General features: G+C 41.4%; 3 protein-coding genes across 4 annotated transcripts; 2 read left to right on the top strand and 1 right to left on the bottom strand.

Moving 5' to 3' along the window:
* The first annotated feature begins 1249 nt into the window (after nt 1–1249).
* On the top strand, nt 1250–7202 carry fbxo32 (F-box protein 32). The gene is made up of 9 exons (XM_085366246.1): nt 1250–1514; nt 1992–2116; nt 2429–2478; nt 2606–2698; nt 5024–5117; nt 5705–5889; nt 6013–6195; nt 6547–6690; nt 6821–7202. Exons 1-9 carry the CDS (start codon nt 1402–1404, stop codon nt 6908–6910), a joined length of 1077 nt encoding a protein of 358 aa, XP_085222372.1. The 5' UTR covers nt 1250–1401; the 3' UTR covers nt 6911–7202.
* A 3669-nt stretch (nt 7203–10871) lies between these two features.
* Nucleotides 10872–12423, bottom strand: prelid3a (PRELI domain containing 3A). Its single transcript, XM_085365184.1, has 6 exons — nt 12392–12423; nt 11926–12094; nt 11622–11711; nt 11461–11531; nt 11173–11275; nt 10872–10943 (listed from the first exon to the last, which is right to left on the bottom strand). The coding sequence occupies exons 1-6, from the start codon at nt 12421–12423 to the stop codon at nt 10872–10874; spliced, it is 537 nt and encodes a 178-aa protein (XP_085221310.1).
* A 2444-nt stretch (nt 12424–14867) lies between these two features.
* elovl4a (ELOVL fatty acid elongase 4a) lies at nt 14868–18016 on the top strand. 2 transcript variants are annotated; one of them, XM_085365183.1, is made up of 7 exons: nt 14868–14934; nt 15454–15641; nt 15901–15981; nt 16466–16637; nt 17412–17539; nt 17690–17923; nt 17960–18016. In XM_085365183.1, exons 1-7 carry the CDS (start codon nt 14868–14870, stop codon nt 18014–18016), a joined length of 927 nt encoding a protein of 308 aa, XP_085221309.1. The 2 variants fall into 2 exon arrangements, with proteins under 2 accessions (XP_085221309.1, XP_085221308.1); XM_085365182.1 differs by having other exon boundaries at nt 17690–18016.
* Nucleotides 18017–20286: the final 2270 nt, after the last annotated feature.

Here is a 20286-nt window from a genome sequence, read left to right as displayed (position 1 = left end):
TTGGTCATTGCACTGAAAGCTCAAGGCTGGCATGAGAAAAGCGATTAAAGCTGTAAACACACAGACATAAACTTTTAATGTGTATTCCGAAAAGCCACACACAGATTAATGTGTAAACGTGTCACATGTTTAATGAAGCTGATAAGATCCGACCCAGTGACCTGTAAACGCTATCTTCTGTAACGTGGGCCAAAGTCAACAAAATACCCTCATCCTGTCTTCACGGATCAATCTGGGCCATTTTGGGAAAACTGAAACACACTGGTAAGCCCCCTGAATTACACACACACACATGCAGACACAAACACACTCCTTCACAATCCACAGTGTGGCCAAATACCCTGGAAAAATCTAGAGGACAAATCAGTCTATTTATAATACAGAGTGAGACCGAGAATCAGGGCACTTAGCTGTGATATTGCAGTGTAATTTTCCCCCTTATAGATTTACAGTGTCATGAAGTGAGCGCTGATAAGGCTGAGCAGGCCGCTTCCTGAACAACAACTGTGTTTTATCAACATCAATCCATCAGGCATTAAAAAAAATGTTATTGTTTGAACAGGCAGGTTTGCAGTGTGCCTTCCTCAAAGTCAGAGGTTTGCTGCAGGATGGCTTACACAGCATATTTGGAAATTATGCTTGATTTGTAAACTATTGAATAGTGATTAAGGAAGATGGGATCAAATCAGTATGAATTTAACCCAGCTCTCGTTTGAGCACGCAGACTTGTGAGGTATATCATTTTTCTGTTTACCAAGTGTTATTTTCTTTATATTTAACCCAATCATCAAAAACAGCAGTGGTGATAGTAGATTTATGAGTGTAACAATGATTATTCCTTGTACTTGAACTCCGACCACAGCCAGGAAAGTAGCAGTGTCTCAATGTAAAAAAGCAGAAGAAAAAAATGAATCAAGCACAAAGAGTACACACAAGTCAATCAAACGACTGCAAAGAGACACAAAACATCTCTAAGTCCAAGCATAAAATGAAGTTGAAATTGACTTTCTCAAAGTTACATAATAGTCTGTATACATTAAAAAACGCCTTCCTCCAATGTGTTAAAATATTTGTTGGTGTCCCCTGTCATTATTTTCCATGACATGAGGAGTGTTGATTCCTCCGCTCGCTTCTCCGAGAGGTTGTGCAACGCTGGAGTTGATAAACAAAGCCACGTGTTGCGGGGAAGTTTCCAAAGTGGGCGGAGCTCGCGTGCTTCCGGGTTCTCACTTGGAGGATATAAAGAAGAGCTGCGCAATGTCAACAGTAGGCTAGAAACACAGGGGGCAAAACAAAGCACTTAGAAGCGGGGGTGGTTACATAATAAGCTAAATCAGAGGGCTTTCCAAAGATTTCTCACACATTTATTGACTTTGTTTAAGTTAGCGTCATCGAGTGAGGATGCCTTTTCTCGGACAGGACTGGAGGTCGCCGGGTCAGAGCTGGGTGAAAACCGAAGAGGGATGGAAAAAGACAACAACCGACGACAAAAACAACAATGTCTCCGTGCAGAGGTTGGTCATTAACCGAGAGCTAAGAAATGGCGCTGTCTCTGAGGAGCTTTGGAAATTGAAATGCGCCATCACTTTTGTTTGGTTAGAGAGAGATGGAGGGAGGAGGGACTTTCTTCAAAAGTCCAAACAGCATTATGAACAGAAGCAGGCTGACACACACCAAACCAAAAACAACTATAGGCCTCCACCTCGGTGTCGTTTCCTTCTCACTCACCTCAGTGTCTTTGTGTGTTTCTGGTTGCTATGTTACTTTCCTAGGCTAATCACCGAGCTATTAATAACCTCCCTAAACAAGTGAGTGGATTAACAAAGATCTGTAAACTTTCCAGATGAGCTACAGTCATTTCAACACGGCCCAAGTTACACTTTTTTCTTTGGGTTTGATGCTGGAGTTGCTCGTTGTGTAGAAGGAAAAGGTTAAAGTGGATTGCAGTTCAAAATAAATTAATAAATAAATGTGTCCTTGTGTTTTTGCAGCTTCTGCAAAGAGGCCGAGGAGGAGGAGAGTTTTAACAAGGAGAACCTGCTGCTTTCTTTCAGCTATGACATGGCTGCCAAGAAGAGGAAAAAAGACTTAATGAACAACAACACAAAAGTCCCATGTGAGTCCTTATTAAAAACAAAAAAAGGAAGCAAAATATTTAGCCCGTTTTAAAGCGTGGGAGTCATAAATCACATAGCAATGCATCAAACTTAAGTTGGAGTAGGTAATACAAGCAGGAGAAAGCTGGAAGGGAAGGCATTGGTGGAGCACCTCCTAATGACACTGATGTTTAGTCATTCTCCTGCATTTCATAAACTCCCTTTCCAAAGGCAGCTCTGAAAACTTAGTTGTGCTGAATACATTTGTCACAGTGCTTATAAGCCACTTAATGAGGGCAGGCCACTAACGTAAACACTTTGCTTTCTCACAGATTTCCACAGGGAAAAATGGATTTATGTTCATAAAGGAAGCACCAAGGAGGTAACAAACCGACTCATTCCGCTTCACATCAACTTTTCATATCGTCATTGCTAATGTAAACATGCTGAGAAAACTATACTCCTGCTGAGGATTGCAATCTAATACCCTGATAATTAAATTCTCCCAGCGCCACGGATATTGTACACTGGGAGAGGCCTTCAACCGCTTAGATTTCTGCAGCGCCATCAAGGACACGAGGAGATTTAATTACGTTGTCAGAGTGAGTTCTCGTTTCTTTCCTTTCTTCTTAGTTTGTGCTGTCTCTTTCTGTTTGTCTTTCTCTGTGGTTGTTAATGGGAGATCTGTTTGTCAGTGGCACAGAAAGGCTTAAGGTTAAGAGGGTGTGTAGGCCTCTGCCAGCTTCTTATCATTGCTCTGCAGACAAGAGTCTCTCAGTGCTGATGATAGGGACCCAGGGAGTGTGTGTTTGAAGTAGGGACACAGTGTGGCTCTTTTTGTTTTGGAATATGATTGCCAAAGCATGTTGGTATCCCATAGGATTAAGCGAGGAACAGATGGATCATGTAGTGAGCTTAAATGACCAATTGGGAGATATTAGTGTCAGTAGCATTGTGGGATATGAACAGAAACTCTTTAATGAAAGTCATCCACACATGCACAGAGTTTGAACAGATTCAGCTTGGTGGGTATTCCTGACAAAGACGAACAAAAAAGTGATGCTCGCTTGCCATCATCTAGTCGAATTTGGAGCTTCTTCCTCACTGAACTGAACACCAGCTCTCCCACATGTGCTCACATGTGAGGCGAAGGTGGGGGAGTGTGTATGCAAGAGGAGGGTGACAGCTGTGCAGTGAGGTGCGACCACCTGACAGTTGCTTTACGAAACCAAACCCGGTGGTAGTCAGATGATTCGGACCCCTCTGCAAACACAAACACAGATACCTCTGTCAGGTTAAACACCCTCCTTATGTGTTCTCCTCACTCATCCAGTGGTCCAGTGTCACATTTCTGTCTTTCTTTTTCCCTCTCTATGTTGAGTATCTGTGTGTCGTTCTTATCTAAAGAAGCATTTAAATGAGTTGTAGCCTTCTTCAGGAGGACACAAGAAAACTTTCTCTTGGCAGAACAGTGAGGTTTCAGGGGATCGTATTTTATACAGTGTCAAACCCATAAATGGAGATTGGGCTCTAATCTTATCGGAATACAAAATAATCTGGTAGTCCAGATAAGTGTTAGATTTACTGCAGATATTTGGCTAACTCCTATTTGTTAACATCTCTGTTGGAGTTTGGGATTGACCTTTTAGTTCAGGTTCCAGTTAACGAGTGCAGTGTAGTGTGGTAAGCCCAAAGAACAATATGGCTGTGAAACACTAGCGCCTGGTCTGGACACAGTGTCCTAGGTCACTGCTCTTCACTGGTTGTGTCTGATGGCATTTGCGGGTTCATTTAACTCTGTCTCAGTTACACAGATCAGATTCTTCCATGACAAGGCAAGTGGTCCTCCATTTGTTTTTGTTTTTTTTTCTTTCTTTTTTTTCATCTCACAGCCAGTGAACGTAGGTTATTTCAAGGGCGAGCCATGTGTAACTTTAAAATGAGCATCAATGCAGAGATGGCACATAATAACAAAAGGTGGCGGCGTGTCTAATTCTGTCGGTGTGTTTGTGGAAAAAGTGTGAGCCGCACGCCAAAGTATAAAGCGCAGTTTAGTGAACTGCAGGAGCTAAAAGTAGATACGGAAACGCACATTGTTCTGCCCGGCTGCTCTACAAAGAGAGGAGCACTTGATGAGCTGCTAAAAGAAGAAGGGCACGGGATTAGGTTTTAGGAATGGCGCTGGGAAGAGGGGGAGGGGGGGGAAGACAGTGAGGAAGGAGTGAAGAAGCTTAAAAATGGCAAAGCTGACAGGGAGCATGAGGATGAAAAGGCTCAAAAAAGGTCATTTGGTTAAAAATGACGCATTATTAAGATGGCTGGTTCTTATTTTTCAGTATCCTAGTACCCCAGAAAGTACCCCGCAGTTTACCAGTACGCTGATATACAAACAAAGGTCATGACGTGGTCAAAATGAGCCAGTTTCTCCATGATGTCACAGCATCTGCTGCATGCCAGACATGCCACCCTGTTGGAACCCGCTGTTTGTCCGCTAGCCAATGGCAACAGACATACATACACACACACGCGCGCTTACACAGTCACGCACACTCTGTCAAATGATTCGGCTAATTCACATGACAGGAAAACCAGGACTCAAACGATTAAAAGCTTGTTTGTGCCGGCATGGGGTGGCTGACCTTGTTGACAGCCTGCGTTCTTATCCAACACCTTTCCGAGTAGCTTCTTCCCCTAATAAAAGCCCTAGAATGCTGTTAGACGTCCACAGCTTCACTTGAGAGAAATGACCACATGGAACGTCTCCAAAGTTGTTCTAGGCAGCAATTATTGTTAGAACCAAGTGCTTTGTAAGAATGCAGCCTAACAATCTTTAAGAAACACTGCAGTGGAACAGAGCGTCTCACTTGCAGACAGGATGAAATTTATGTTGTTTCTTTTTTTCCCCCCCCACCTCCCCATTCCTCCAGCTCCTGGAGCTTATTGCCAAGTCCCAGCTCCCCTCACTCAGTGGAGTGGCGCAGAAGAACTACATGAACATTCTGGAAAGAGTGGTACAGAAAGGTGAGCTCTGATGCCCTGCCTCTTCATTTCAGTCTTTTTGTGTTTCAGATGATTTTCTTTTCATGTCGTTTTGTTTCCCTGTGCTGTTCTTAAATATTTGCCCCTCAGTCTACTTAGTTTTTGCTAAGCTCGTATATACAGCGTAGTGGACTCTTCTCGTCTTACTTTCTCAAAAGTGTAAACACAAATAATGCAGGTATAGCAAAGCTGAAGCTTTCGATATATGATGAAATGAACCTTTGTGATGTCTGAAGAAGGCTGGGGATGGAGTTCAGTGCTTTAGTGGCACGCTGAAAAACTCTGACAGTCACCAGACCCGAGTGCAAGTCACAGTGTAAACTAAATGTTCCTTCTGCTAAACAGAGATTCAGGTTGTTTAGGTAGCGTTATGAAACTGTTTTGCCAAATATTTGAAGTTCTGCGGGGCCGTTCCATCACAACCAAATATTTAGTTTAATAGAGATTTTTTTTTTTTTAAATAATTTTTATTTAAATTATTTTATTTTGCGGAGTCGCTGTTTACTTGGCTTGAAACTTCATTGTATCATTGTGGTCATTAATCTTGGCTGTTGACCAACTCTCCACAGTCCTCGATGACCAGCAGAACGTCCGCCCCATCAAAGAGCTGCTGCAGACCCTATATGTCTCGCTGTGTGGGCTCGTTCAGGACATGGGCAAGTCTGTGCTGGTGGGGAACATCAACATCTGGGTACACCGAATGGAGAACATCCTGCAGTGGCAGCAACAGCTGGACAACATCCAGATCAATAGGGTAAGCATCTGCCTACAATGCAGAACTCCAGAGGGGCTCTGAAGTGCAAATCTTTATTACATCATAGATTTTCTTCTTTTCTCTCATCTCTTCCTTTTTTTTTTTTTCTTTTTTTTTTTTAAGCCAACAAATACAGGTATGACTCTGACTGACCTGCCTGCCAGTCTGCAGCTGAACATCATGCACAGTCTTTCTGACGGCAGAGACCTGGTCAGCCTGGGCCAAGTGTGTCCAGAGCTGGGGACCCTCACAGAGGACCGGCTGTTGTGGAAGAAACTCTGCCAGTACCACTTCACAGACAGACAGGCATGTAGAAATTTAAGGGAATGCAAACACTTGCGTACGTGGAATGTTCAGATGGCCTTTATGGCATCTGTGATAAAGCTAGCCTGGAAAATGGGAGGCAGTAACCCAGCACCATGCTCAAAAGGCATGCATTTGATAAGTGAGTGAGGGATTCTCACCTATAGGCTAAAGTGGGTTACAGAGAAGCTTTACAGGATAGACGCCCTTATGACAAAACTATCCATTAAGGTTTCTAAAAATCTCACTCTGAGTGTGACTAGTATTATATGAATAAAATAAAAGCCTGAAGTATTTATTTATTTTTTTTATTTTTTTGAGTAACATTTTTTAAAAGCCTGTCTTATATTTTAGATCCGGAAGCGGCTGATGGTGTCAGATAAAGGTCACCTGGAGTGGAAAAAAATTTACTTTAAGCTGAGCCGCTGCTATCCTCACAGAGAGCAATACAGCGACACCCTGCACTTCTGCACACACTGCCACATCCTTTTCTGGAAGGTACTCTGCTTCATTCTCTTTCATTTTGCACTTGATCAGTGTAGATGTGAAACTAAAATGTTCTTGTTTTTAAAGCAGAGGGGGGAAAAAGGCATTATAAATTCATGCAATGTTTCTTTTTTTCTTTCAGGATATAAACCACCCCTGCACAGCCAACAACCCAGAAAGCTGCACCATGTCCCTCTCCCCTCAAGACTTTATCAATCTTTTCAAATTCTGATCCCTCCCACTTACAGACGCCCCGAATCCCGATGATCGGACTGTACATACTGCTGTACATATTGTTTTCTTTAATATCATGATTGTTGGATGTATTTTAGAAGAGACTGGAGAGTGCTGAGGCAGCGGGACAGTTATGCAATCAGGTTTCTTTTGAGCGAGCACTGAGAACCCATCAGAGTGGGTTAACTGTGGAAAGCTAGTGGACGTGACGAAGAGCAGTAGTGATGTCGAGGAAATCGGGCTACATGCGAAGGAAATGAAGGGAATACTTAACTGCTGGAGTTCAATCTTAGTTTGCAAGTGTAATTTCAGAAAACACATTAAAGTAAAAGCACCTTTTGAACTTTAGATTTGAGCACCTTTTTTTGGATTTTGTTTTTTCTTTTAATCTTGTATTTCAGTGGTTTCCAGTAATTGTTCTTCAAAGGAAGAAGAGCGATTTCTTTAAAGTTGTATTTGTTATTGCTCGTATGGGGAGGTGCAGTGTGCTTGGTGTTTAGATGGAGTCTGTACTAATATTCATGTTTGGAACTGGGATGAAGAAAAGTAAATGTTAGGTTGCAGCGGTACCTAAGAGAAAATGAATGTAAGCATGAGTTGTAAATAACCGTTTAGACTGGGTTTGACACGTTGACTCACTGTCAGTCTTTTCTATTTTGATTTCTTTTTCACTTTTATAAGGATTTGATTTTTTTTTTTCCTGTTGCAGGCGATACAGCCGCAGCACGTGAGTGCAGTATTACCAAAGATTGTTATCAAAGTCAGTGTAACAGTGGTGTGTGCCTTTATCATGAAACTTGAAGCCGTATAGGTACAGCTTGTGCCTTGTTTGCAATGCTTTCAGATCCTAATGCTGTTTATTTTATTTTATTTTATTTTATTTTTTATCATTTTAAACATCAAGTGTCTCATTTACAGAAGGGTTAAGCTCTGAGGCTCTCACACCAAAGTTAACTGTTTGAGATATCCCGCATGACATCGAGCTGATTGTGTTTACTTAATGAGATTTTTGGCAAGCGGCTCAGCTTGTGCACTTGGGTTTGAAGGAAAAGTGCAGTCTGACCCAGACTCACTTTTTTATTTTTTATTTTATTTTTTCACTGATCAGACAGTGAAGAATGATGTACATGCTATGCAATGCATTCTCTTTATGTTCTGTTCAATTAATAAAAGGGGGGCAAAAAAGCCCTTAAAGCTGGTGTCATTTCTGAGTAGTCGCTACACCTTTCTATGGGGGGGGATGAATAGAGCACTTGATCATCATGGTATAACACACAGTTAAACTTCAAGGAATCAATCTGTCCAGTAAGGAAGCAGAATCCATTGTACACCAGTTCACTTTCCTTGGTGCAAATGAAAGTGACAAGTGCTCTGGAGTGGAAACAACTGCAAAATAAGGAAGCTTCTTGCTAGTTTCCCCATCACTCCTGGTAGCTGGAGGTTAGACAGGTAGTCCAGCTCCTCCAGGGTGTGTGTGTGTGTGTGTGCGCGCGCGCAAGAAAATTTAGTGTGTCTGAGAACGGTTTCCAGTGTGTGAAGATCTGAGGAGAGCTAGGCAGGACTTATTTTGTGCAAGCATGAGTGCTGCTAGAGTCCTACAAAATGACCTCCAGCTGGCTACTTGTCTGCATGTTTCTGACCAAAATGGGAAGTAACAGACTTGGCATGATGTCCTGACATCATTTAGTGGGACTGAAGTTCTCAGACCAGTACCATGCAGCTTAGTGTGCATTCTCTTAGTAACACCAGAATTGCCAGGCCCAACACTGGCACCCCATTCTCTTGCACAAAGGAGCAGATACTGGTGCTGCTGGGTTACCTCCCTCTCTTCCTGTGTAATGGCCCCTCTCGTGGGATCTCTGCAACACTTTTGAGACAGTAAACATTCCTGCAACAGCATAGATTGATGTGCCATTTTTGGAGGACCTGGTCTACTTGTGCAGCCTGAATGGGCTGCAGGTACTGTCTCATGTTACCAGTAGTGATAAGGATGCAAGCAAAAAGCAGGGTTAGAGAGAAATCAGGCAGCAGGGAAAAGGAGAGAGCAATGGTTCTGTGGGCACCACCTGTAAAACCATTCCCTCTTAGGGGGGTTGTCTTGTAATTTTTCCCCTAATCGGTGAACCTCGTAACTTTCATGTTTACCAAAGCAAGCATAATGAATTCACAAAACTCGATAGACTGATATGCCTTAAGTTTAACTGACTTTGTGTAATACCGTGATCATTAAGTGCGCCGTTAATTAAAAAAAAAAAAAAGAAGTTTCCTTTATTTATTGAACGGCGTATACAATGAGCTTACATGAGGACAATTTTTAAACATTTTCTAGGTTTCTTGCTGGAGGTGAACAGAGGCCGCACCATAGGTATCTGTGTGCCCCCAATTGGACAAATGATGAACTACACTGCAGTTTAAAAAACTCTTGGTATGTTCACTGTGGTCATGGTGCAACAGTTACTGAGAGGTTTGCCTCAGATTTATGCTTCTTTTCAAATGTGAGTGTTATTGACACAAACCAAAGCATTCAGGCAGTGTCAGCCTTGTATAGAGAGATTCATGCTATAAACTGACACTGTGGCTCTGAAGTGAAAATCTAAATGACTTCAGCAATTTTTCAAGCACTTTTTTAATCATTGCAGAAAGACAACTGTTTCAAGTTACAAATAAAAGAAAAAGAAAAAGTAACGTTTTCCCCCCATGAAATGAACACACACCCACACACACATGAAATAATTTACGTTTTATCACACATTGTTAAATAAATAATATTTATACAAATATGTAATTTTTTAAAATTTTACTCAGAAAGCTGATTTAGCACGCTGTGCTTCTCCCAATGCAGAATTGCACATACAGTACTGCCCTGCTCCTCAGGGTATACAGGTTATGGAGTAGTTCAGCATGTGGAAGCATGACAGGTGTGACTGGCAAAGGCATTGCACTGCCCTCAAAGCAACAATACACCGGCATCATCTTAAGGCCATTATAAATGGTTTAGCCTGTGTGCGTTTGTATAACCTGCACGATCCTCCTCTTCCTCAGTAACCTGCTTGCAAACCTGCTGCCCATGCTACATCAAAAAGAAGCCGGTGTATTGATGCTTTGAGAGTACAGAAAGAAGGCGATGTTAATGATACATTCCCATCTTGTTTTTGTGATAGTAAGTCAAAGAACTGATATTGTCGAAATATTTTTCTTCCCACTCCCACATTCTTGCAGTTTTTTTTTTACTACTATCATGCGGACATGATCTACAGTCTGTGCCCCGTTGTAACAAGTAATAAGCACCAATAAAAACTTTCCAATTTAAACTCCTACTATAGTCTCTGTTGTGTGACACTACACAAAATCTACATTAGTTCAAATAAAATCATGAAGTTGGTTGCATACTAGTAACATTGTACCACGTCGTCACCTTTTGCATCCTTCCTCCGTAGTTTTAAAAATAATATGGCATGGTGTGAAAGTCATCTGTAATATAATATTTCTAACAGTGTTTTCAGGTGGTCCTTCAGTGAAGCTGATGCAGCTCTCTGTTTTGCTAACACTTCTTTAAACAGCTAATGAGTTAATGAGTAGTCAGTGAGCAATGAGTTATGCCTACCACAGTTGGCCCCTTATCTCTTAAAATCTACTCTAATACTTTTTAATAATCATTCAGCTTTGGCAAAAATGTTACTTTTTGTTTGTTCTTCCAGTGCTGTTTCAGACAGAAATCCAGAAAAAAACCTCTCAGACCACCACCGGCCAGAGAAATGCTGGAAATGCTGAGGATCGCCAGTTGTTTATGAGGTGTAGCCGGGGAAAATAGTTGCCACTGTACACTTCAACATCTGTAAATTCAAACAAAGAAGCTCTAAGAATTTTATGGCTTCTGTGCACTTACAACTTTGGGGATTTTCAGAGGTATGAATGAAGAAGAAAGTTGCGAAGAAAGGCAAAAAGAAGAGTTACCAGCGTTAGTAAATGTCACAGAGAGGAACATTTTCTCTTTCAGAGTTCTGAATAATCCACTCAATAGCATCCCAACCCTACAGATTCACAGAGAGAAAGAAAGGTTAAAAACAAGACCAAGGCCCAGTGAACATCCTGGTGGGGTTGTAAACCACTGACTGTGCTTCTGCCAGAGTGGTAAAGAAACTAGCAGAGAAAGCAGAGGCCCACTTAGAAGACATGCAAAGACTGTATTATTTGAATCTGCATTCATCATCAAATCAGGGTGCAAAAGACAAATAAAAAGAGAAACATATTATGTGTTACCTTCCTGGCGTTAGCTGACATACTCCTGGCCATCATGGCTTCCAGGTAGCTGCCCAGACTGACTCCCTTCACTGTAATGATGGCTTCCTGGGTCAGGACAGTCCTGAGCAGAGAGAGCACAGGCGATGGCAGAGACATCGTTAAACAGAAAAACATTACCGTAACATCTTGTTTCTGCAAAAAAATAGTGTCACGTTGATTCTGGCTCCTATCTCTTAGCCCTTTAAAAATGGACTGATGGTATTCATTCTAAACACATGCAAATAAAATAAAAGTTAGACTACTTACACCTCAGGATTTTCTGGGTGTGGTCTATAAAGAAGCCTCTCATCCACAGATATGAGGTTAGTTAGAGTGATCTGGAAAATAAAAGGGTAGATGGTGACAAAGTCTGTGCCACACTTTGTTTAAAAGCATTTATCAAGCTGCAAGCCTCCATATTAACTTACATTTGTTGAGCACAACTCCATCTTTTTCTCCTCTGGATCAACTATGGAATGTTCCTTCACATAGGTCTGTGTCTGGTTGGTTCCCAGTATCTACAGACAGAAATATACAGCACAGACACACTAAATCACACCAGCAATCAAACCTGTACTGGCAACAGCCTAATTACTACAAACACTTCATTCACCTGAAGTGTTTGTAGTCACTTCAGGTGAATGAATTGTTGTGCTGTCATTCCTTTGAAACACGGAACCCCTGCAAGACATTGAGAACCATTTCATATATCTGTATCTGCTGATGACTGACCGCTCTGACGATAGCCGGTAGGCCCCACTCTGTGCTGAGGAGTCTGTGGCTGTGAAGCCGGCCCTCTGTGTCCAGACTGCGGTCCAACACGTCCACCCCGATCACATTAGGGTTCATGGGATTGGGGTACTTCCTCATAGCAGCCTTGATCACTGTCTCCCAAGGGTAACTGCACACAGACCAGGACAAGATAACGTTTAAATGTGGTTACAACAGCAGCCATCAAAAATCTTCCATTGTTGGTTTCTGAAAGACACACTCTGGCTTGGACAGGTGTGGTTAGTGATCATCCTTGAAACATCATCAGTGGCACGCCTCCTGGTGTCAAGCCCATATAAAGACTTACCATCATGACTTAACATAGAGCAGACTGACTGGAGATATGGAGCCATGAGCTTCACCGTTTAAAGCACCGGGTTACATTAAGTTAAAGACAAGGACATGCCGGCTCAGTGTGCTGACCAACCTGAAAACATGCTCCGTGCTCCAAATTTTCATTTTATATGTCAGTCTGTTGACCTTATCGCGGAACAAAACGCCCTTTTCACCGCACCATTATAATGAGGAACTAGCTCCAGTAATGGGAGAATGAGGCCTGTGATGACAGAAGCTCACGAACATCAATGCAGTGAGTCCAGGGAACACATCCCAGCTTTTCTCCGCATATCAGCTTCGCGTAAAAACTGCGCAAAACACCCTGCGATCCCCGCGTCACGGCGACGACAGGCAGATGGCCTGTAATGGATGAATTCAAGTAAATCGTCCCGCTAGGACACAAAAGAAGCCGGTGCAACTGCGGAGGCAAGTAGCGTCAAGTCACATAGTGAGATACAGGAGTCAGGTCGCACATTTCAGAATAAAATCCTCGCTCGAGTGTCCTGATCAGTCGACGACACTGGTTTTACCGACATCACGTAGAGTATGTGGACGATCTCATGGAGATATACAGTTCATAAACGTTAATTAGCATTAATCTTTTTATTAGTGTCAGAATTTTTCTATATGAATGTACTCGTAATGAACAGCGCCCTAAACTGCAATCATATCTCTTAATTTGTATCATTAATGGCGTTTATACAACTCTTTAATGCACTATGATGCAACACTTTCAATGAGTGTATTCCAATGAGATTTCTGCGAAGGGTACCGCTCTTCCTGTCTGACTCTGCTTGTGTCCGGCTGACTTGACTAAAGCTGGTGAAGCGCTTGTTGCTGCATCCGTCTCAATTTGTGCGCATGTGCAAAGCATCCTTCCCTCATCCACCGACAAGTGGCAGCAAAGGAGCGGGGTTGAGTCAAGTTGCACGAAGGAGATCGTAAACCTAACCGGAAATAAAGGGTAAGTCCTTTCCAATAAAAACCCAAAGTGCGCTATTAAAAAGGAGAAAAGAAAAGAAAAGAAAAATAGAAAAACAACAAACCAAACCATATAGACAATAATAATAATATTATTTAATGATTATTATTATTATTAATAATAATAATAATAATAATGACAATAATAATAATAATACGCTACGTCGAGATGAACGCAATCAACTTTTGGAGATTTACTTACCTGGATGATTGAGAATGCATCAAGACGAAACTATTATTATTATTATTATTATTATTATTATTATTATTATTATTATTATCATATAATATTATTATAATAATATAAGATCATTGGGGTGGGGTGCAATCAGTTGGGAACAAAATCTTATTATTTTTGAAATATAACCGGAAGTACAACATAATAACTGTTTGGATTTACGCTCGTGTTGTTGGTATTCATAGAAGCAGACGCGCAGTGGAGGCTAGTATGGTCCCTTAACGAGAATTTCGTGCCATTGCCGTTCATTCAGCGGCCCGTCTGTTTCACTCCAAATAACGGAACAATTCATCAGGTCACATAAAAGTCTATCAGGAGATTGGAGGTCGGATTAACGCGCATCGCGTGACCTTGCACTGAATGTAAAAATAGTGGGATTTTCTTTTAAAGCACCGACACGGTAAGGAAACGAGCATCCTCATCCGCGCGGAGGTGAAGGCGAGACAAATGTCGCTATTGTGGCTTACTGTGCGATGCATGCAGACGTTGAGTGTCAGATCATGTGTTTTGTGGAAAGTGTTGTTTTAATGGCGCATAGATACAATCAGCTGTGAGTTTTTGAGAGATCAGGCTGACAATAAGACTGCTCGTGCAGCCCGTGGTTGAAGGCCGGGATTGCATGCCGCAGAAAGCAAACCCGTGACACAGAGTGGGCTTTTTAAAACGCATGCAATAAAGCTTTTATCGCAATAAAAGCTTTTAGAGATATGCGTATTAAATACGAATCTTAACTTCCATATAAATTGCAATTATTGTCTTATTCTCTGATCGGTTTTTGTGTAGAGCGCGTGCAGGAATATGGCAGATGCTGCAGCATCGCTTGATCCGCCGGAGAGAGAAAGGGGAGGAGAGGGAGGTGGGGGGTGGTGCACCTTTTTAGGAGCGTTAAATCACACCCTGCGTATGAATGTGCAATCCACAGTCAGAGTATTTCATCCTGGCTCTCTTTACAGGAGATGAGGCATTTCATTGTAAAAGTATGTAAGGCATCTTCTCGTTCGAAGAGTCACCAGGTTGGCTGTTGGTCGTGTTCAAACCAAAAATCTGCTGACACATGCGCTCTACCAGCCTGTGTTCCCAGCTTTTGTGCGCAATGAACCCTATTGCCCAACTACCAAGGCCTCATGGAGCACCAAACTCCTATCATATAACTGACCTCCCGTTGGCCTATTGATCTATTTATTTGATTACTTTTCTGAGGAGTGGTGTTAAAATAAAATTATTGCCATTATTAAGATGTCTTTTCCCTGTTATTGCTCTTCTACATAATGACACCACTCAACCTCAGTGAATTTAGCTCTGTTTATTAAATGGTTGTCTGTTTTATTTCAGGTTAACTACCCCAGCCATGGAGATCATCACACATTTAATCAACGACACCATAGAGTTCTACAAATGGACCCTCACTATTGCAGGTAATACCTTCAAAACATCCGGCATGCCTGAGAGCATCTGTGTGAGATATTTTAAGATCAGAGAAGTTGTATTTATCAGTGAGTAAATGCACATTCACTTGCCCGTGTGTCCAGCCTTAGATATTATGTATCACTCTGCAGGGTTCTTGCTGCTGTGAGTCATTATAGAGGGAGTTAGTATAAGAATAGTGCATCACTGGCAATTTGTTAACAAATTACTCAATACTTTAGGACATATAGTAGCTATATATGTACTGCAATATACCGCAGTATGTATTTATGTTGCTACACCCAGTAACAGGCCCTGTACCCTTTATCAACCCAGGATATACTTGGATGCTCTCTCAAAGTATCACCATCAAACTGACCACTGGGCATCCACCTGCAGGATATTATCTGTTATCTGCACTACTACTCAGCACGAGCACTCCTCTCAAAATATACTGAACCCACGCTGCATCAGTGCAATGCAAATATTACGAATATTTATGTAACTCTATGAAAACATGTTTCTGTCAGACAAGCGTGTGGAGAAATGGCCCCTGATGGACAACCCCCTACCCACGCTCGCCATCAGCACCTCCTACCTCCTCTTTCTCTGGCTTGGGCCCAAATACATGAAGAACAGAGAGCCCTTCCAGCTCCGCAAAACCCTTATTGTCTACAACTTCAGCATGGTCTTCCTCAACTTCTTCATCTTTAAAGAGGTAGATTGTCACATTGTTTTGATTGTTACTTGCACGTGTCCAATAACTGCAGTCAGTGAATTAAATCTGATATCCTCTTATTCCAGCGTTAACTGTGCTCCCGAGTTGATACGTTACAGCAGCCGTTTTGTCCTCTGGGTTTAGACTAACCTAATTACAGTGTACTCATGCTCTTGTCTGCACTCCATCTCTTCTTTTCTCTGCCATTATCACTGTATGCTTGATAGCAGTGACTCAATGGACACTCTTGTTTTTTCAGCTGTTTATGGCAACGCGAGCAGCCAGATACAGTTACATTTGTCAATCGGTGGATTATTCAGATGATCCCAATGAAGTCAGGGTGAGTGTTCAGAGCGTGCACACACACACACACTTGCATAGATAAACTCTGAATATAGTAGTGGGACTTCAGCTGTTTATGTAACTTACTATTTTAAGACTTTTGTGGCTACAATAATTAGTTTCCTTGGAACCAGATCCCTACCTGTTAATAATTCTCCACTGTACCCATGGTTCAGAAAATTACAGTCAGCCTGCCAGGGACACGTCACTCAGAGAGCTTTTAGAAACATGAGCGGCGTCCATACATTTAGAGCATGGGCCTGTTATCAGAAAAAAGTACAAGCCGGAGTTGAATGGTGTTCAGTTTCACCTTCCTTCCTGTTGCTCCATGACGTAGTTTGAAACAGAAACCACAAGTGAGTCAGTCTCGGGTCGAGGTTAAGATTTCCAAAATCAGAGTTCACGCACATGTAGCTCTTGATCATATATGTTCATATGTTAACAGTCTTTTTCTTCTCCTTCTTTATTTCTGTGGGAGTCAGGTGGCAGGAGCTCTGTGGTGGTATTTCATCTCCAAGGGCATTGAGTATCTGGACACTGTGTTTTTCATCTTGAGGAAAAAATTTAACCAGGTCACCTTCCTTCACGTCTACCATCATTGCTCCATGTTCACGCTCTGGTGGATTGGCATCAAGTGGGTGGCAGGAGGACAGTGTGAGTAGCTCACAACACAGCAGACATCAGCTATATGCTGAATTTATCAGCATTGCTGTTGATAAAGCCTTCACCGGCTCTGTAGTTTTGTGGTTTATACTGGGTGAGGGCTGGGAAGAGACACAAATCCCTTGGTGGGTGCTTCAGGAAGCTAAACCAAACATGTGGAGCTACTTGTCTATAAACCTTTTATTCACTACTGGTAAATGTATTCATTATTGTTGTTTGTTGAGCTTATTTTTTTTATAATATGCATCTGCATATTAACAGCCATGCTAGCAACTCTGTAAAGGTATACCACAGGCAGAGGAGCACTTTGAGCTAAGTGCTAATGCCAACAAGGCAACATGTTGAGAGTAATAGCATTTAATCGCTGAAGTTTACTATTGGGTACAATGTTTATCATGTTCACAGTATGTATTTAGCATGATAACACACTATCACTTGCTAATTAGTAAACGCAGGTGCAGCTATATGTATATTTGCAAGTAGATGATTGTGACTGAGAGTAAACTGAGTCTGAACACTGATGAGGAAGCTAGATGACAAATTTCACTGAAACCCACAAGCATAGTATCGTCATATGTAGCTTGGATAGTTTAATCTGGATTCATGGGGCCCCTGGACCTACGCTTGTTTGTATCTCCCACCCCCTCAACTATTGTCTTTTTATTGGATACAGACAGCAGGAGTTCAAAGCAACTCAGTTTAAGATTTTTTTTTAACTATAGTAAGCAGAACAAAATTAAAAACTTATTGTTTCTTCTACTGCAGCATTCTTTGGTGCACATATGAATGCGATGATCCATGTCCTGATGTACCTGTATTACGGTCTTGCCTCCTGTGGACCTAAGATCCAAAAGTACCTGTGGTGGAAGAAGTATCTGACAATTATCCAGATGGTAGGTTGATTTCCAGGGTGGCTGATTTTGAAATTAAATATATTGATTGTAGGGATCATTTGACTGAAAATCATTCTTCTTGCTATGAAAGAACAGTGAAAACACAATATGGTGCAAAAGCATAACTCTTATTCTCTCTTTGGGGCTCAGGTTCAGTTCCATGTCACCATCGGTCACACGGCCTTGTCTCTCTATGTCAACTGCGATTTCCCCCACTGGATGCACTACTCCCTCATCTGCTACGCCATCACCTTCATCGTCCTGTTTGGCAACTTCTACTATCAAACCTACCGCCGCCAGCAACCCGCACGTCGCGACGTGTCCTCTTCCTCTAAAGCCGGCAAGGCTGTTTCTAATGGCACCCTCAACGGCCTCAGCAAAGCTGCCAACGGAGCAATGCTGATGGGGAGCAAAGAGGAGAAACCCCAGGAGAACTCTGGGAGGAGAAAGAGGAAAGGACGAGCTAAAAGAGATTAAAGGAGGGTGAGTCAAAGAGGTTCAGGTGAGGTAGGGCCTTGCTTGGTTTCTAGGCTGATCGTGCTAAAACATGAAAGACTTACTTTGAGGAAGATTTAGATAAGTGGATGATCAGGTGGGATGAGTTTATTTAAGCCATGATCTGAGTTGTATATAAAATACGAGGCAGGCATTTTTTGTTAAGAGAGGACCATTCTGTTACTAAAAGGTGATCGCTGGTCATACACCGGATGACCATTATCACAACACCAAATACAACAGTTTCTGGTGTCAGACAGAGCTTTGTATTCCTTCTCTTTATTGTGGCGCTGAGTAGACCTGCTTCCATGAGTGACTTTTAGCTAGTTAAAATCGAAGCCTGAAAAGTTAGAAAGTTGCATTTAATGCATCTGAGCTGGTAAAAAGCAATTAGAAACTGCTATACTGAGACAGGAATACATATGATAACAGAAATGTCTATTTATATTTGAGTGTATTCTTATTTTTTGTTGCTTACCTGTACAGATACAAAGCTGACGATAACGTACACTATCGTGTCAGTTTTGTCCTCATATTATTTACACGTTGTTGACGTTGCACAGGTGAGACTTTGAGTTTACAGCACCTGTGTGCTGCAAACTGACACTCCTACAGGTAGCCACTTAGTTGTGCAGATGAAACTGTCTTATTTACACTAATTTATTTATGGGATATAAATGCTCACTTTTGAGCTGTCATCCATTAACGCACAAGTATACATATATATACATATATATATGTATATATATATATGTATATATATGTAAAGGAGAAGAAGAAATCCATATGCAGAGATACATAGGGGTACATAGAAATAGGAGTAAATGAATTGTCAACCCTGATTGGATGATGCTGTTCCACTGCTGCTTTTAAGATGAAAAGATTAGCTTCAGCTCACATGGGGGTGACAAATTATTATTTCTATTTACAACCATAACCAATTTTGCATATCCTTACCTGTATGTAATGTGATGAAATGTAATAAATGTTATTCAGATAAATGATGAATCTGATGACTATCTCAGTGTTCCCCCACCACCACCCCACCCCCGTCAGCGAAGCTGGCTGCGTTGTGTCTTTGCTGATGTTTACTTGTCTTTTTATATTCTGTCCTCTCAGAAGTTGTCGTTCGTCTTAGACCCTGGTGAAGATGTAATGTGCTGACGACATGGTGGCATTCTGGCTTCCCTTTTGTACTTGTAGAGAATTCAGAGCTAGCTTACAGCTGCTACCTTTTTTTAAAGAAACAAAACATCACGTTAACTAAACCTGCCTTCAGCGCTGTTTTCTTTGAGAAAAACTCCTTTACGTATTCAGTCAACTTTTCAGATTGAATTCATGCCTGGAGCAGGCTTGAATGTAAATTTATCAGAAACAAGATTTGGATTAGAAAAGATAAAAGATAATGATTTCTACATAAAAAGACTTTGTGTGCATCTATTAGAACTATGTATGCATTACCACTGTCTGTAGTATATGGAGCATAAATGATCAGCCTGATATATATGAACAACTCCTGGCTTATTTCATCTTTCAGCTAATGTGTTTCAATGTCATTTTATTTATTGGTTATTTATTGTTATGTAAATACTGTTTTCCACCTTGCTAAGAGTAATTGTCTATGTATTTGTCTTCTTTTTGTGTTGTACATATTATATTGTGATATTTTGGACACTGCTCATTTGGGAATGTTCCTGCCTTTTCTGCTTGGGCGTTTTATAAGTCAACATTGCTTCTGTTTTTAATTTCTTCCTTTTTTCTTTTTAATATCTTATCTTTGAACTCTCTTCAGATTAAACTAAACTGAATGCCTGTACAAATGCTGACTTGGTTTAATTGTCTCCTTCATGGTGCAGTTTGTCTTTAACAAAGATATTTTCATTCAGCACTTACCAGAATCTTCATTAGGTACACCTGTACAACTGCTTGTTACAGTTTTTCTCAAATGCTAAAACACATGTCACAAACGTTACCACCAGGTCCCCCAATGTCCAAACACAACACCCTTCTCTAAAGCTACATAAACACAACCACACCTTCCCACTGCAAAACTCAAACTCCCACACCAAGAGAGCAGCTCGAAGCTGTCAAAACTGTAAACACTATACACAGCATTACACACTACAGCAAAACAATTGAAAACACAATGCTCAATTTGTGAGAAGGTTCTTTGTTTCATAACTGCCAATGCATATTTTAGAAACTATACAGTAACGGATCGTCGTAGATCTCTGCAGAGGATTAGGCATTTA

This window comes from Diplotaxodon limnothrissa, linkage group LG11 (genome assembly GCF_057381915.1).
Source record: "Diplotaxodon limnothrissa isolate DT_005_m linkage group LG11, D_limnothrissa_male_GT1.1, whole genome shotgun sequence".
Lineage (NCBI taxonomy): Eukaryota > Metazoa > Chordata > Actinopteri > Cichliformes > Cichlidae > Diplotaxodon > Diplotaxodon limnothrissa.
The sequence above is the reverse complement of the archived record's forward strand: the minus strand, read 5'-3'. Positions and strand labels throughout refer to the sequence as shown.

Coding starts and splice junctions, on each gene's coding strand:
- prelid3a (XM_085365184.1), bottom strand. CDS start 12,423: ATGAAAATTTGGAGCACGGAGCATGTTTTCAG. Junction 11,276..11,460: donor CACCCAGAAAATCCTGAGGT/GTAAGTAGTCTA, acceptor CTCTCTGCTCAG/GACTGTCCTGACCCAGGAAG. Junction 10,944..11,172: donor TGTCAGCTAACGCCAGGAAG/GTAACACATAAT, acceptor GTGAATCTGTAG/GGTTGGGATGCTATTGAGTG.
- fbxo32 (XM_085366246.1), top strand. CDS start 1,402: ATGCCTTTTCTCGGACAGGACTGGAGGTCGCCGGGTCAGAGCTGGGTG. Junction 2,117..2,428: donor CAACAACACAAAAGTCCCAT/GTGAGTCCTTAT, acceptor GCTTTCTCACAG/ATTTCCACAGGGAAAAATGG. Junction 2,479..2,605: donor ATAAAGGAAGCACCAAGGAG/GTAACAAACCGA, acceptor AAATTCTCCCAG/CGCCACGGATATTGTACACT.
- elovl4a (XM_085365182.1), top strand. CDS start 14,868: ATGGAGATCATCACACATTTAATCAACGACACCATAGAGTTCTACAAA. Junction 14,935..15,453: donor ATGGACCCTCACTATTGCAG/GTAATACCTTCA, acceptor TGTTTCTGTCAG/ACAAGCGTGTGGAGAAATGG. Junction 17,540..17,689: donor ATCTGACAATTATCCAGATG/GTAGGTTGATTT, acceptor TTTGGGGCTCAG/GTTCAGTTCCATGTCACCAT.